Below are 17569 nucleotides of genomic sequence, written 5' to 3' on the forward strand. Positions count from 1 at the left end.
TCTATTTTCGTTTGTTTTTTGTTTTTGTAAGGCAGTAAGATTACTGGACTTGCCTGAGGTCTCACAGCTAGGTAACTATTAAGTGTCTGAGATCAGTTTTGCACCTTAGTCCTTCTGACTCCCGGGTCAGTGCTCAATCCACTGTGAGACCTAGCTGCTCCAGTCTTAGGCCATTCCATTTTTAGTTTTTCAAGCTCTCTTCCCAAGCAATTACCTCACAAATTCAGCTGCCTTAAGAGTAATTTTTGAGAATGTACTATAAAAAAATTTTTTTTAGGTCTTCTTTCTTTTTTCAAAAGTCCATTTAGCACTCTGCTCTTAGCACTCTGTTCTACTTCCTTTACACTTTCTGAGCATTTCTGTGAAAATACTGCTTTCTGAAAGTATGAGAGAAAACTAAAGTTAAGAATGTTCTGCTTTTTCCACTAAGATTATACTTGGTACAGAATGGACTCATTTCCCTTTTTGGTGGAATTACTAAACTAGTAATTTTTCTCCTTTACTTTTTTAAAAAGTATTTTATTTCCCTTCAATTACATTACAGTAATCCAATTTCAACAACTTTTAACATATGTTTGAGTTTTAGTTTTTTTTTTTCCTTCAAGTTTTGAGTTCCAAATTCTATCCTTCCCTTTCTTCCTGCTCCCTTCTCTGGTAGGCAGTGTACTATAAATTTTACATGTGTAATCATGTAAAATATAGCCATATTAGTCATGTTATGCAGTAGTCATAATGTAAAAATAAGTGAAAAATAGTATATTTCACTCTGTATTTAGACAACATTAGTTATTCTGATGGTGGCACTTAGCATCTTTCATCACAAGTCCTTTGAGATTATCTTGGATTGTTTTCTATTGCTGAGATTAGCCAAGTCACTCACAGTTCCTCATTATACAGTACTGCTGTTACTGTATGTACAGTGTTCTCCTAGTTCTTTTTACTACACTTTGTATCATTTCATATATGCCTTTACTGGTTTTTCCGAAATCATTCTGCTTGTCCTTTCTTATAGCACAATAATATTTCATTATAGTCATATACTACAGTTTGTTCAGTCATTCCCCAATTGATAGACATCTCCTTAATTTCCAGTTATTAACTACCACAAAAAGAGCTGCTGTAAATAATTTTTTACAAATAGATCCTTTCCCATTTTTTAAAAAATCACTTTGAAATTGCTGGGTCAGGGGCAGCTAGGTGGTACAGTGGATAGAGCACCGACCCTGGAGTCAGGAGGACCTGAGTTCAAATATGACCTCAGACACATAATAATTACCTAGCTGTGTGGCCCTGGGCAAGCCACTTAACCCCATTGCCTTGCCAAAAAAAAAGTTGCTGGGTCAAAGGGTAGGACAGTTTTAGAGCCCTTTGGTTGTGGGTCCAGGGCTCAGGGCCTTGCTGTTGGCTTTCATAGGACCTTGGCTAGCTGCCAGCCTGGGGTGCTAATGGGGCCGTGATATTTTGACTTGCTGGTAGATCACCCTTAGAATCAGAGTCCTCTTACAGGCCCCCTGCTTTGGGGCCCACAGCTGTTGGCCTTTTTTTTTAAATCAGGCTTTCCTCCCATTCCAGTGATTCCTGCGGAACTGGTAAGCTACTTCCCAAAATTGGTTCTATGGTCTTTTTTTCAAAGTAGTTTGGAAGGAATTTGGGAATCCTCAGGGGAATGCCATCTTACCATTTTGGCATTAAAAGTCCCCACTAGTAGTTTCTAAGTACCATCTTTTTTTTTTTTTTTAATAGATTTTTCAAGGCAATGGGGTTAAGGCCTTGGGCAAGCCCACACAGCTAGGTAATTATTAAGTGTCTGAGGTCGGATTTGAACCCAGGTACTCCTGACTCCAAGGCCTTTATCCACTATGCCACCTAGCTGCCCCTAAGTACCATCTTAATGACAATGTCGATGTGTTGCTGTCACCAGTGGCTCAGAATAATAAATAATTAGTCCAGAGTGATTAAAATGGCTTTTATTAACTTCTAGCAAGGAAAGGCCCTGAATTAGGAAAAGTCCAGTCTTATTTGCAGTTTGAAAGGCTTGTTTTTGCTTGTTTTTTTTATGTCAATCATTAGTTGGGGATACAATCAAATCAATGCCATTCTCTAATAATATGTTTTCCCCACCCTGGTCATTATACTAATAAGCACAGGGGAGGAACAGTAATATGCATGAACCTCCTTAAGCAGGCACAGAGGACAAGGATACAGACCCTAAGTCAACCCCTGATTAGTTGAAGCTGATTTTTGATTTCCCCCGGGGTAAGGAGCCTAATGATTGGTTAGGAGCATCTTACACTCACATACCCCAGACAAGGTACCAACAGCCACAGGCCAGCCCCAGTCTTTGTAATGTACACTAACAATCCCCCCCCATTCTGTGGGAGCCAAACATTCTACATTCCTCACATTGCCTTCCATAATCTTTTTCAATTCTTTTGGACTCTTCTTTCTTTTCACACTCTTTGAATTTTTTTTTTTTTACTTCTCTGGTTTTTTTTTTTCTGACTATATTTGGCTTTGGCCATTTTCCCAGATACTTCTTAGGACCATTTCATCTTCTATATAGCTCTTCAAGTACTGAGGCATTAGGAAACAAATCTGGACACTGAAACACACAATCTCTTCTATTTTTTATCCATTTCATCTGTAGATTATGATGTGTTTATTTGAATTTTGTTTGACATCACACCAGTTTTTTTTTTTGCAGGTTTGTTTATTCTTCTTTGGAAAATACTGTTCATAATCTTCCATGTTTCTTGTGTTTTGTAAATGGATTTATATTCTATACCAATGTTGCTTTTGGAAATTACTTGACAAATCAATCAAGGGTTTGGATCTTTGATGGTTTTCAGAATTCTTTTGGTAAATGCTTTATAATTAAATTATGCAAAATAGTGTTAATCTAAGGAACATTCTGTTTTTCAGTATTGACTTCTTTAAGTAGATTGATTGGAGTTATTGTAATTTTTTAATATTCTCATCCTTTTCCTGTCTCCTAATTTGGTGACTTTGGACTTTCTCCAACTGACAGATGATCTGATTATATATTCTGAAATGATTCTTAGATCAGTAAGCTCATTTCTTATCAAGATGAAACAAATTTAATTTTATTTGATGAAATTTGTTTCTAACCTTCTCCAAGCCTTCTGATTATTTTCTTGAGGACACCATTAATCAAGTATATCTTGGAGGTTTTAAGTAATCTGCAAACCTTTGATATTTTTCATTAAATCTCATTTCATATTTCCAAAATTTCCACATCGAAACCATCATGTGTTCAGTTAGCTTGCATACTCTAAAAACAAATCTCCTAATTTCTTTGTGTCTTTTAGGGGGTCCTAGTGACCCCTAAAATTTGTCTGAAATCTCTTAATTTCATTTATAACAGAATGTTCATATAATTTAGTTTACTTCCTCTAGTACAGTGGCCCTCAAAGTGTGTCTGGGTAACCAGTGACTTCCAAGACTCTTTTTACAAGTCTATAAGGGCTAAACTATTTTCATAATCATATTAAGATGCTTTAGTTTTCAATGCAGTAAATAACAATAAGTATAACCCACAAAAACAAAAGCTCTGAATGGTCCTCAATTTTTAAGAATGAATGTTGAGACAGGAAGTTTGAGAATTGCCATTGAAGGTGAAAGTAATAACAGTAATACTGCTTAATAGTTTAAGCTATAAAAAGCAATTATTTTATACACTGAGAAAATGTGGGTTCAAGTGTAATTTCTGGCTTACAGTACTTATGGGACTTGCAGTTAGTAGAGGAGGTTTCCTTCAAAGGGGAAATACTATGAAATCCCAGGTCCAGTCTCCCAGCTCTACATCTTACTACTTTTTATTTATTTAGGAAACTGTTATTTTTATTTACCTCCACAATAGCTTGCCAAGTTGATAAAAATTATGTATCTCGCATGAACCTGGTGTTGTATTCATCAACAGTGGACAAGATCAAAGATGAAATAGTCTCCTAATCCTTGTTTGAGAAGCAGAGAGAAGGATGGTTTGGGTGGACTTTGGAACGGGGGAGAAAGAGCATTGTTCAGATAAGTTGGTGGAACCTTGTGGTTCCTCAGAAGCTTACCAAAAATCCTAAGTGATTCTAGAAATGTTTCATTTTTGTGCCTGCGTACTTTAACCACAGTTTAGGAAACCTGGCCAAAGCACTTCAGTCTGAGCAGTAGAGGAAGCTCCTTCCCTAGGAGACATCAACAGCCATGCAATCACAAGTATGAACTAAAAAGAAAAAAAAAATTTTGGTGTTTATTGCATATTTTTAGATATCTTGATTAATTTTCTATTCTTAGGCAAGAGCATTTTTTTGGAAAAAACTATATTGAATCTGTCATCCCAGCAATCTTAACCATTCTCTCCAGTGAGAGAGATCATAACGTCCACCCACTCTCCCTTCCTCTCTGGTTTTAAAATATGTCTTCTAAATCTATGACTTATAAGAAATTTCCCACAGAAAGGTCCATTTTGAACTGTGAAATCCTTTCTCTAGGTCTTAATGACATTTACATGAATGCTTGTTCATCTGTAATCATTCTTGCTACCTAGCCAGTCCACCTCTTTTTTTTTCCTGTTTGTATATTTCTTTGGAATCTCTCTTGCTTTTTTTTTTTTGCATGTAATTTGTCCATAAAATTAAATTTATAAGCATTATAAATCTTTCTGTTGCCTATTTGGTAAATTGCAGCTTGAATTCCCTGGGACATCTCAATATTTATGGATTTATTATATCTATGAACCATCATCATAAAAATATTGACATATGTTATACCCTGGGATAAGTGCTGAACAGTTTCCTCAGTGTCAGGATCACATTCTTTTTTTTTTTAATTTTTAAAAAAAAATTTCAGTAGCACAATACTTCATTTAAACAATTTCTTAAGATAAGAATGTGCTTTTATTTCTGATGATCTAGTTTTCAGGGTGACATTTCTTTTAATACTTTAATGATCTGTGATTTCTTCATTGGTATTCCCTCTACCAAAGCAGATCTTTGACATTTATGGTATTCAAATGTTGCAGTAACAAAAGAATCATCCTATGGACAACCTGGTAATAATCCCTCTGAATTTATCATTGTTCATTATCAAATGATATATATACAATTTGATATCAAGACTCCACTTATATTCCCACTTAATAGAACCTGTCAAGAGCTTCAAATTTCCTTCATGACCTAAGCCAGCCCATTGTCATGATGTCATAACGATTTTAATGAATATGATATTTTAAGGTTGCGGGAATACATTAGAGCCAAAAAGAGAAATGCCCTTATTCTATGTCATTTACCACTACAAAAAATAATCAATTTTTCTTGAGTGTGTTTTGTTGGTTAAATTGGGTGATAATGGAGGACTTAAAGGCAAGGTTTCCATTGAAGAAAATGAATCTTTTGAAAAGAAATTTTCTTATCATTTGTTTAGTCATTTCATTTGGGTAAGATTCTTTGTGACCCTATTTGAGGCCAGTGATTCTGGAGTAGTTTCACAATTTTTCTTCAACTCAATTTCCAGATGAGGACACTGAGATTTAACAGTGTGAAGTGACTTGCCCAGAGTCACATACATAGCTAGTGTCTGAGGTCAGATTTGAACTCAGATCTTCCTGATTCCAGACCCAGCACTGTACCACCTAACTACCTCTTTTTCATTACCTTTTCACTAAATCTCATGCTTCTTTTTAACTTTGCTGTTTCTTTCTATCGAGAGTACCATCATGCTTCCAGTCACCTAGCTTTGCAACTTTTGTGTCTACACAGAGCTGATTTTTCTAAAAAATCACAAGTCATTCTGCTGTTAACTTTAGTGATTCTCTTGACTTTAGAATAAAATATAAATTGTTTTTCTTAGGTATTTAAATCTTTTGCAACCTGTTACTTCTATGAACTCTGCAGTCCAACCAAACTGATGTTCCTCACACAATACTCCCATCTCCTTTCTCCATAAATTTCATTGTCTCCCGTACCCTAGAATGCCCCATCACATCTTTTTTTTTTAAAAGGACTGTTTCATTTATTTTTTATTTTTAGATATATTTTATTTACTGTTAAAAAAAAATTAGGGGTAGCTAGGTGGCGCAGTAGATACAGCACCAGCCCTGGAGTCAGGAGTACCTGAGTTAAAATCCAGCCTCAGACACTTAATAATTACCTAGCTGTGTGGCCTTGGGCAAGCGATATTTTGAGTCCCAAATAGTCTCCCTCCCTCCTTCCTTCCTGCCTCCTCCCCCTTCTTTGAGAAGGCAAGTAATTCGATATTGATTAGGTAGTGATATCAGGTAAAATGCATATTAGCCATGGTGCAATAAAAAACAAGACTCTCATCCCCCCACAAAAAAATCCCCCAAATAAAGTTTAAAAAGCATACTTTACATTTAGAGATCATCACTCTTCTGCCTGGAGGTATGGATAGCATTTTTCATCATAAGTCCTTTGGAATTAGCTAGTTTTCTCAGTTTGAGAGTTGATCATAATTGCATTTATAGCACTTAAAATGTAAAATATTCCATTTCTACTCGATTCACTTTGCTGGAATTTATAAGAGTCTTCCCAGGTTTTTATGAAACAAAAGCTTATTTTTTCTTATTACACAACACATTTCAACCACTTGTTCAGCCACTCCTTGATGGACATCTACTATTTTCTAATTCTTAAAGAGGTGCTATAAATATTTTTGTACAAATGGATCCTTTCCCCTTTTCTTTGATCTCTTTGGAATATAGACCTACTGGTTGGTATTGCTAGGTTAAAGAGTTTGTACACTTTTATAGCAGATTAAAGCACAGTGTAGCACGTAGTTCCAAATTTTTTTTAAATTTATTTTTTCCAGTTTCATACAAAGATAGTTTTCAACATTCATCTTATTGTAAGTTTTGAAAGCCATATTTTTCTACTTCCCTCCCCTCTCCCTGTAGCAGAGCATAATCTGATAAAGATTGAGTTTAATGTATTTCCATATTTGTCATGTTGTGAAAGTGGAATCATGAGAAAGAAAAAACAAAGAAGATATTTTTCAAAGGGAACATAGTGTGCTTTGCTCTTCATTTAGATTGCAAAGCATTTTCCATCATAAATCTTTTAAAATTGACTTTGAGGGGGAGCCAGGTAGTGCAGTGGATAGAACACTGGCCCTGGAATCAGGAGGATATGAGTTCACATCCAGCCTCAGACACTTAATTGCCTAGCTGGGTGACCTTGGACAAGTCACTTAACTCCATTGCCTTAAATAAATTTTTTTTATTTAGGTTTTTGCAAGGCAAATGGGGTTAAGTGGCTTGCCCAAGGCCACACAGCTAGGTAATTATTAAGTGTCTGAGACCAGATTTGAACACAAGTATTCCTGACTTCAGGGTTGGTGCTTTATCCACTGTGCCACCTAGCCGCCCCTAAATAAATTTTTTTTTAAAATTGACTTTGAGCCCCAAAAGGCATCGTGTCCATCATAGTTGATGTTTTCACAATATTGCTGTTATGTGTATACAGTGTTGTCCTGGTGCTGCTCACTTCTCTCACCATCAGTATTGACCTTAACTTCTTAGAGCCTTTTCTCCAAATTAATTTGCATTTATTTTGTACACTTACTAGCAAATGTGGCCGATCTAGCCATAACTCCCACTGTGAGGTGTTTTTAAATGCATATCGATTGATTCAATAATACAAATATTGCTGATCAATTCCAATTTCTCTTTCTAATTTTTTGTTTTCTTTTAATAGGCTGTTACTGTGAGAGATTCTTTGGCAAAATCTTTATATAGCGCCCTTTTTGACTGGATAGTTTTTCGAATTAATCATGCACTTTTGGACACTAAAGATTTGGAGGAGAGTTCCAAGGTAAATAATTGAACTTTAATTGTTTTCATTTTTTGCTTGGGAAATTCCTTTTTTTTTTGAGCAACATTCAATATTAATAATTCAAAAAAATAATTTTCTATAGGCAGAAATATTGTTCAGCTGCATTTTCATTTATTTAATCATTTATTTACACAGGGAAAGAGAACTCATTTAAACTATGACATAAAATTCCTTATTTCATAGTTTTTAAATGTGAGTAAATAAAAATTAATGTGAGTTCTGTGATATATTTGTTTACTCAGATAATTTTTTATACCAATAAATTAATTCAGGAATACCCCTTATTTTTCTAAATTCATATAGCTATTCCAAAAAACTAATTATTCTTGTTTTCTTATAGACTATCAGTGGAAATTTTGTGTTGGGATACCCTTATAGCAGCTTTGTATGGATTGTTTATCCCTTAATAGCTATTCTATGAAGTTTTCTTCCGTGCAATACCTTTTTTACTTTGCCCTTTTATTCCCGTTATGTTTCCTCGTCCCTCATCTTGACCATCCCTCATCAATGTTGCTCTCTGTGGTCCCTCATACATACACACACTCATATTTTTTTTGTATCAGCTTTGATAATTACCAGCAGACCAACATGTAACAGAGAGCCTGGTATGTAAATGATGCTTAATGGATGTTTTTTTGAACTGATTTGTTTACTGTATTACAATTAACCTTACATAATGTTGCCAGAATATCACCTGCTGTTGACTCCCATTACTTTACAGATTAAGTTACTATCAGTCAATGAACATTTTTTTCAAAATGTTATTGATATGTTTTGGTTTTGAATTGTCTTAATTGAAACTATGATTAAAACTAGTGATTAAAAATAATTGAGGAAAGTATACAAACAAAACCTAAGTTAATTTATCATGTGACCCCATGTTTGTATGTTTTCCTCAATTGTTTTTATTCATTGGGACCAAAAAAGAAAAAAGAAAGAGACTTCCATACTCTCTTAGTTTCAACAACTTTTTATTGTATTTTTTTCAAATAGTAAATGTACATAATTTCTTTTTCCAAGACATTGTCCATTGGAGTACTTGATATATTTGGTTTTGAAGATTATCAAAGCAATAACTTTGAACAATTCTGTATCAACTTTGCTAATGAACGTTTGCAGCACTACTTTAATCAACACATTTTCCATCTGGAGCAGGTAAGTGCCAAAATGTTTAACCTTCTATGTAAGACACAGTCTTTATCTTTTTAGATCTAGACTCCCAAAACTTGAATATCTTTCTTTTGTGTTAACATAGTTTCAAGTTAAAGCAGAGGCAAAAAAGTAAAAACTTATTTTAAAGGCATGTCACAAAGATAATTTTGTATGCAAAATAATGCTTGGTCCCTCAAATGGGGCTTAACAGTATTTTAAACAATCACTGTTTGTTTCTTTCCATAAATTATTCTTATTTTTATTAATATCATGGCATTCATTTCTAAATTTGTTCTTCCTTTTCCCTTCTACTTAATGAATTCTGCCTTGTAATAAAGTTAAAACAGGTAAAATTAAAGCAGTTGAACCAAACAAAAGTGGAATGTTGAGAGTACAGATAAAATTCCATACTCATTCTTTCAATGCTGTAGTAAAGGAAAGGAAGTGAATTTTCTGAATTCTTTTTTTTTTTTTTTTTAGGTTTTTGCAAGGCAAATGGGGTTAAGTGGCTTGCTCAAGGCCACACAGCTAAGTAATTATTAAGTATCTGAGGCCAGATTTGAACTCAGGTACTCCTGACTCCAGGGCCAGTGCTCTATCCACTGCGCCACCTAGCCACCCCAGAATTTTCTGAATTCTTTAGAATCTTTTTTCACCTCTTTCTGTTTATATTATAACTGTGTATGTCATTTTCTGGTTCTGCTTGCCTCATTTTTTCAGTATTTTGCATGTCTTCCCCATGAATCTCTGAATTCTTCATATGTAATGCCTCTCATATCAATGTTTTATTCCATTACATTTCACGAACCTTAGTTTTAATTATTCCCCTAGTCATAGGTATTGATCTTGTTTCCTTTTCTCTGCTATGATAAAAACTGCTATTGCAATGATTTCATTGAGTATGAGACCTTTATGTTTTTAATCTCATTGGGCTATTTTTGCATGACATCTTTATTCATTTCCCATGTTATGGCTATTGTCTGAATCTTTGTGTTACCAGTCAGAAATATATTGCTGTTGACTGTCCTCTGAGATCTCCAGAATGGACCAGAAGATCTGAACTGTTTGCTTGCTTGCTCCCTTAACCAGGTGTCTGACAACTTCTCTGTCTCAGTTTCTGATTATCCTCTTTCTTCTCCTCCTTTCTTTACCCCACTTTTGTCCCTTCCCTGTCAAACCATTCCTGAGAAAATGCTACAGGACTGGCAAGATTATGGAAGGACAAGGCAAAGAATAACCCAGGATAAGCAAGTGTCCCCAAAGTCTTAGTGCAGTTTTACATGTTAAAACTGCACTAAGACTTTTGAGACAGTTTATTTTATTTTTTTAAGATTTTATTTATTATTTAAATTTTTTTTATTTTTGAGTTTTACAATTTTTCCCCTAATTTTACTCCCCCCCCCCCCCATTACAGAAGGCAATTTGCCAGTCTTTACATTGTTTCCATGGTATACATTGATCCAAATAGAATGTGATGAGACAGAAATGAAATCCTTAAGGAAGAAACATAAAGTATAAGAGATAGCAAGATCAGACAATAAGACATCAGGTTTTTTTTCCTAAACTAAAGGTAATAGTCCTTGGTCTTTGTTCAAACTCCACAGTTCTTTCTCTGGATACAGATGGTATTCTCCATTGCAGACAGCCTTTGGGACACTTTATGTTTGATATAATGAGAAATATTCTGTATTGAATTTTTCTTTAATATAAATTGGAAGGTTATCTCCTTATCTTATTTCAATGGGTTTACCTAGAGATGATCTTAGGCAAGTCATTACATATAGATGAAAAATGGGAAAAATAAAGTTCTATGAACAGTTGAATAACTACTTTTTAAAAATTAGAATAAATGTTTTAGGAGATAAGCATATTCTCTGGAAGTTCATTGAAATTATTCTAGGTGGAGTTTCCACAGAGAGCACAATAGATGATACTTAACTCATCCTATTTCTCCATTTCTAAAGTTAAATTTTCCGTTTTACTGTGAACATAATAAACACGCATTTTTTTATTGTATGTATATGTATATATGTATATATATATCTGTTCATATTTCTATGTATATGGGCATTTGAAAACTATTGTATATGAATCACTGCTCTCTGAATTTCCTCTACCCCACACCAAGTAGAAATCCTTATTTTTAAAGAAATAGCATAATTCAGAAAGACAAAAAACATTGGGCCATGTCTTTGTTTAACCCTCTGTCAAGAGGTGGGCAGTATACTTCGTTATCAGTCCTTTGAAATCGGTATTGTTCTCAGCTTTTATCAGAATATATAGTTCAGTCTGTATGTGTGTACTGTATTATACTGTATAGTACAATATGACATGTATTATATATTTCTTTTTTTTAGGGGTTTTTTTTAGGCTTTTTTTTGCAAGGCAAATGGGGTTAAGTGGCTTGCCCAAGGCCACACAGCTAGGTAATTATTAAGTGTCTGAGACCGGATTTGAACCCAGGTACTCCTGACTCCAAGGCCGGTGCTTAATCCACTCCGCCACCTAGCCACCCTATATATTTCAATATATATAATATTGTGTATGTGACTCCTTTCTAGGTCTTGGGTCTCCTTGGAATTTATGCCTAATAGTCATCTTACTGTGTCACAGGATTTCTAATTTCAGTGACTTTTTGAGTATACCCCAAATAGTTTTCTAGTATATTCAACCAATTCACAAACCAACAATGTATCACTGTGCCTGTTCTCATACCCTTCCAACAATTGTTGTTTTCCTCTTGTATTGTCTTTGTTAATCTTAGGATCAGGTAGAACCTCTTAGTTATTTTTATTTACATTTCTCTACTTTTTATTTTGAGCATATTTCTATCTTTCATCTTTTATCATTGAAGTTTTTCTTATGCCTAATTCTTTCATCAATCTTTTTTTAAACTCTTAATATTTTTAAGTGAACAGTAATCTGTTTTCTTTCCCCTCCTACTCCTTTTCACTTCCATTAGAGAAGAAATAGAAAAAAAATAATTCTTTTACCAAGTGTTTATAATCAGGTAAAACTTTTTTCATACTGGCCTCAATACTTTGGTCCCTATCATTCAGCTTGAAAATTCTGTTGATTCAGTGACAAAACTAACTTGGCTTTGGGGTAGGATTACTTCTCCCCAAGCTAAGTAAAGATGCTGGGGCTCCTGGAACCTGAGCCAAACCACCATTGCTGAGGGCTCTGAACTTCCTTGTCTGGGGATTGCGTCATTGTGGGCAGTTTGCCCTGGCCCTCTACCCCAGAACTGAAAAACAGAGACCAGTGCTCCAGTCCGCATACTCCCAGTCCCTGGAGTCTGGCTCTTCTGGGGATGCTTAGGGTGATGTCCTCCTTTCCCATCCAGCCTCTAGTCTGTCTATCTCCCTGTGCTTACCTGGACCAGACAAAGGCTGCTTGGAGATTTTCTTATTTCTCATTAGAATTCAATCTGATGCATTTCCTAGATCTGGGGGGTGAATTTTGTGGATAGAAGCTGAACCATATTGTTTCCTGTTAGTCTGTTATATTGGCATCTTCTGTCATGTATTTGCATTTCAGAACACTTTCTTAATTCTGGCCTTTATCAGAAATTTTTTGAGATTTTCTTTTTTCCTTTAAATTCATTTTCTCCATTCTATCATAGATTTTTTTGAGTTTTTTTTTTGGTCAATCTTTTTCTTATTCTTTTTGGAATATTATATTCCAAGTCATTCCAAGTCCTCCTCTTATTGCAGCAGCAGCCAACGTGTCAAATCTTTGTGTGATCCTCCATTGTTTCTTGATAGTTTGAACTCTTTCATTTTGGTTGCTTGTGGTATTTTTTTCTTTGACCAGCAAACTCAGGATTTTGGTTATGGCTTGATGGGAAATTTTCATTTGAAGTTTCCTTTAGGAAGTTTCAAGAGGATCCTTTGTATTTTAAACTTTGCCCTTTGATTCTACTAGATCTGGATATTTTAAATTTATAATATCTTAAAATATGCTATATTGTTGGTTTTTGTAAAGGGTAAGGAATTTTCATGATTTTCAAGTTGTATAGTGACTCTTAGATCAACTTTCCTTGACCTGTTTTCCAGGTCAGTTGTTTTTTAGAGTAGTTATTATCTTTTGATTTCAATTTTTCTTGTCTTGGGGAATCATTGCTTTTTTGGTTCATTCTAATTTCCAAGGAGTTCTTGGGTTAGATTTTACTACTGTTTATTCTAAACTATTAATTCACTTTGTTCCTCCTTATTCTAGCTGTCATTTTTTTTAATATTGCATTTTCTATCTCTTGTTTCATTTCTTCCAGGTACTCTTATAAGTCCTTGTGGCTAGATCATTTCTTTTCACCGAGGCTCTGCTGGAACTTGTTATAAAGTTATTCTTTTCCTCTGAATTTTCCTATTGCGCTTCTCTCAGTCCAAGGTATTTCATTGTGTTGAGTGTTTTCTTCTTTATTCTCCTATCTCCAGCCTTGGTTTCTGCATTAGGATTTTATTTTGGGTGAGATTTATTTTCTTCTCTACTCTTGGATGCTCTGGTCAGACTCCAGTGGGTCCTGGTCTAGGTCCTGCTCTCTGCAGGAATTCTGGAGTTTCGACTGAGACTCTATTGGTTTGTCTTGGTTCAGGTCTTTTGCTCCTCCCTCATGTCTCTTCAAGGTCGATGTAGTTTAGAGCTTTCCCTTTCCTTTGCTCAGACCAAGAGGCTCCAATCAAATGTTGGTGATTATAGCAGTAGAAAGCTTCCTGGGCCCTGGCCATTTGTTTTGTTGGACTTTCCAAGCATAGTCTGACACCGGCTCCTGTTACCTCTGAAGTCCAGGCTGCCCAGCTCTATTGGATGTTGGCTCCCTAGGCACTGTCTGACCCCGTGCTGTAGAAGAGCTCAGTTCTTAGCCACCTACTTAGATTGACCTATTCTGTCATTCTTTCTATTAATGGTGCTCAAAAGATCTCTTTCTCCTATGATCCAACTTGCATTTTCATTGTGGGTAGGGATCATGTAGCTAACTAGGCTGGACATCCACCTTCAGGATTTCTTTCCTCTGATTTCTTCACTTTTTAAGACTTTTTTAGTAACATTTTATTATTATTCTTTACTTCATTGCTTTCATCCTAGTTCAATGGAGTTTATATAAAAATATTCCCAGTACAAATCTTTTTATGATTTTTTGATTAAAATTCTTCACACTATTGTGTAGGTTGAAAAATGATTGCATTTAGTTATTGGATAAAAGCATTTTGAATGTAAATCGTTTTCTGTAGTTTCACTGAAAAGTGTCTTCATGTCAGTTCTTGCTACAAACAAGATGACAGGGATGATAGGTGCTTCATCTTGTTTCTATAAAGCTCTGACAGGCCTCTGTATTTTGAAAGATGTTTATTCAGTCTAGTTTAGAGCTTACATTATTAAATTTTTAAGGATCACATGTGGGAAATGCATAATCTTAATCTTTATAGACAAGACCAAACAATCCCCCACTACCACACTCCTTTATAAATGTAATGGATTAGTGTCATCATAGAAAAATTGTAACAGAAATGGTTTCAGAGAATCCTGAGAGAACTTAGATGAATTGGTTCAGAGTAAGGTGAGGAGAAACAGAATAATAAATTATGTAATAACAGCACTGTAAAAAAGAAAAATATTTGCAAGACTTCAGTCTGATTGACCAGAATATGACACCCAGTTTTGCTCATGACCAATATGGGAATTTATTTTGCTTGACTATATTTATTTGTTAGGAAGGTTTTGTTGTTTTTTTTCTAGTGAAGAAAAAAACCCAAATGCTTCATTATAATTAAATAAATTAAAAATTAAAAGATTTTATGTCAAGAATATTGTCTATGATGTACATGTCACTTATTGGTTGAATTGTTAAGGATATTTTGAGACCTTTATAGGTAGAGGCATTTATCATTTGTTAATTTATTAAAATTAGTAAGCCTTGGACTTTTGTGGTAGAGTAGGTGTTAACATTTTTGCAGCCTGAGGTGATATGTTGTGCATATCTGTTGTGCATTCTGTTGTTCACTTCTGTAATCTGCATTGATCAATAAGTCCTGGTTCCTTATAATTCAAAGAATTTGAGAATAGGAAGGGATCTGATCCACCACATATGTAAAAGGAATCCCACTCTTACCCACCAGAAATTTGTTATCTTACTGTTATGTCTGGTGGCTCTTGAATCTCAATGATGGCCCCATTTTGAATAATCAATCCATAAGACAAAACCAACAATTTTATCTCCATAATGTTGGTTGTGATATTATTTTCTTGGATTGTTACAAAATGCTAGAATATCTCTATAGTCCCTTCTTAAATTCATTTTTTAAAGCTTCATTTTTTGAATCACCATCATTGCTGTTGTTAACCATTTCCATAAATAACTAGCAATTAGGAGAAAAAAACAAACTGCTATCTTGTTGACTTTTCATAGAATCACTTAAGTATTCTGGATATGCTAGACTAGTATTTTCTGATAAGATTTTGCTTTTTCCCAACTTTCTGTAGATACCATATCTGTTACATCAATTATATCATCACCTGCCATTTTTATAATTTAAGATTTGCAGATTATAAGGGTTATAGAAAAGTGGTGGTATGCTAAGAAGCAGAATCTCCCTAATTCCTTTTCTATGCTCCATAGTGCCCTAGAAATACTCACTCTAGGGGCAGCTATTTGGTACAGTGGATAGAGCACTGGCCCTGGAATCATGAGGGCCTGAGTTCAGATTTGGCCCCAGACACTTAATAATTACCTATCTGTGGGGCCTTGGGTAAGTCACTTTTGCCTTGCAAAAACAAAAACCAAAGAGAGAGAGAGAGAGAGAGAGAGAGAGAGATCTACCAATTTCTATTGAAATCTACTGATCATAGGAAGAATCACCTGTAGATTCCACTGTCCAACTCAAGAACTTAAGAGAAAAACCCCTTAGGGTCCTCGAGAGATCCTGGAATAGACACATTGCAGAGGCAGGTGGAAGGTGAGCCAAGTGCAATATATACATTACATGTATCTTCCCCTGGACCCTTTGAGTTCTCCAGTGTCTAAGTCCAGTGATGCCAACCTTCCCTTAAGTCCATAACTAGAGAGGAATTACTTTGGGGTTCTTTGGGTAGATACTGCTTAGCTCTAACCTTAGCTAGGTAGCAATGGCACTCTTGATGCAGTGTGGGTAGGTCTACCTTGGCATCTAGGAAGCTGAGGAGGAGTCCCAAAGCAGCCTCAGATAAAAGCATCAGAAAAAATAAGAATGAATGAACCATGATAACATAGAATAGACCATAGAAAACCTCATTCAAGAAATGAATATACTAAAATTTAGAGTGGACCAGATAAAAAACAAAGACTCAATTCAAAAAGGAATATCAAAACAAATTCAAAAAAATTTTAAGGAGAAAACTCTTAAGAAATTAAATATGAGCAACTGACTTTGGAAACAAATCAAGGGAATAAAATCTAAGAATTACTAGGAAATAATCAGGAAAAAAATCTGCATACCATATTTTAGAAAATTATGAATGGAAATTTTCCAGATCTCTTAGAAAATGGCCTCATAGAACCAGAAGGCAAAGTAAAACTGCCGTGTCTCAATCACATCTAGCAATGAAAATGCTCGGGAACATCAAAGTCAAAATATAAAGATTACATGTTGAAGAAATAATGCTCCAGACTGTCAAAAAAAAAATCAGATACCAAGGAGCCACAGTAACAGTTAGATAAGTCTTAACAACTGCCAATGTAAAGTAGAGGGTAATGTATTTGGAATATATTTGAAAAGGCAAGAGTTAAAAATTTACAAGCAATCAATCAATAAATATTCATTAAATGCCTATCAAGTAATAATATCTTGTTTAGCAAAACTATAATCTTCCAATGAAAAAATGAATCTTTTATGAAATATAATATTTCCAAGTATTTTGATTAAAAAAAAGAAGAATGGACGTTTGGGAATTGAAATGCAATTGTTTAGAGAAATTTAGAAAGATTCCCATATTTTTATAATTGATGGAATCTGAGACAAATTTTTGATTAGGGAGATGTGATGCAAAAGTCTTCTAAGAACCCTAATATTTTTAAAAGTTAAAGAAAAGTTAAAATGATAAAGGATCAGTGCAGGGTTAGTTCCATTTTAATAATGTTTGGAGAAGACAAAAATATATGGATGGACTACACTGGTGTCAAGAGAAGAAAATTGCCATTTTATAGTAATATAAGTTGAAGGGTATATAACCATAAAGGAAGGAGTAGGGAAAATGGGCATCCCATAAACCATATTTTAATCATAATTGGTTAAAGTAAGATTGAATAGAATTACACACACACACACCACACTCTCACATTCCAATATTATACTGAAAAAGAAAATAGAAGGAAACAGATATGAAGGGATAGAGATGGACTTAATAAATAATTATAAATGTACATGTGAATTGAATGAAACCTCACTAATAAAGCTAGAATATAGGTGAATAGATTAGAAAACAAAAAGCAACAATATGTTGTGTGCAAATATGATTGAAAAACAAAGTTTCATGGGTTAAAATTAGAGACCAAAGCAATTTTTCCACTGAATTTAAAAGAACAG

The 17569-nt window shown here is 34.6% G+C and overlaps 1 protein-coding gene across 10 annotated transcripts in view; it reads left to right on the top strand.

The window, feature by feature from the left end:
• Positions 1-17569, top strand: part of MYO9A (myosin IXA) — a 217363-nt gene that overhangs the window by 90332 nt on the left and 109462 nt on the right. For all 10 annotated transcript variants that reach the window (XM_074233066.1, XM_074233060.1, XM_074233061.1 and 7 more), the window contains 2 exons: positions 7722-7838; positions 8880-9014. In XM_074233066.1, the coding sequence (XP_074089167.1) occupies positions 7722-7838; positions 8880-9014 (252 nt within the window). The remainder of the gene's footprint in view (positions 1-7721; positions 7839-8879; positions 9015-17569) is intronic.

This window comes from Macrotis lagotis, chromosome 4, assembly GCF_037893015.1.
Source record: "Macrotis lagotis isolate mMagLag1 chromosome 4, bilby.v1.9.chrom.fasta, whole genome shotgun sequence".
Lineage (NCBI taxonomy): Eukaryota > Metazoa > Chordata > Mammalia > Peramelemorphia > Peramelidae > Macrotis > Macrotis lagotis.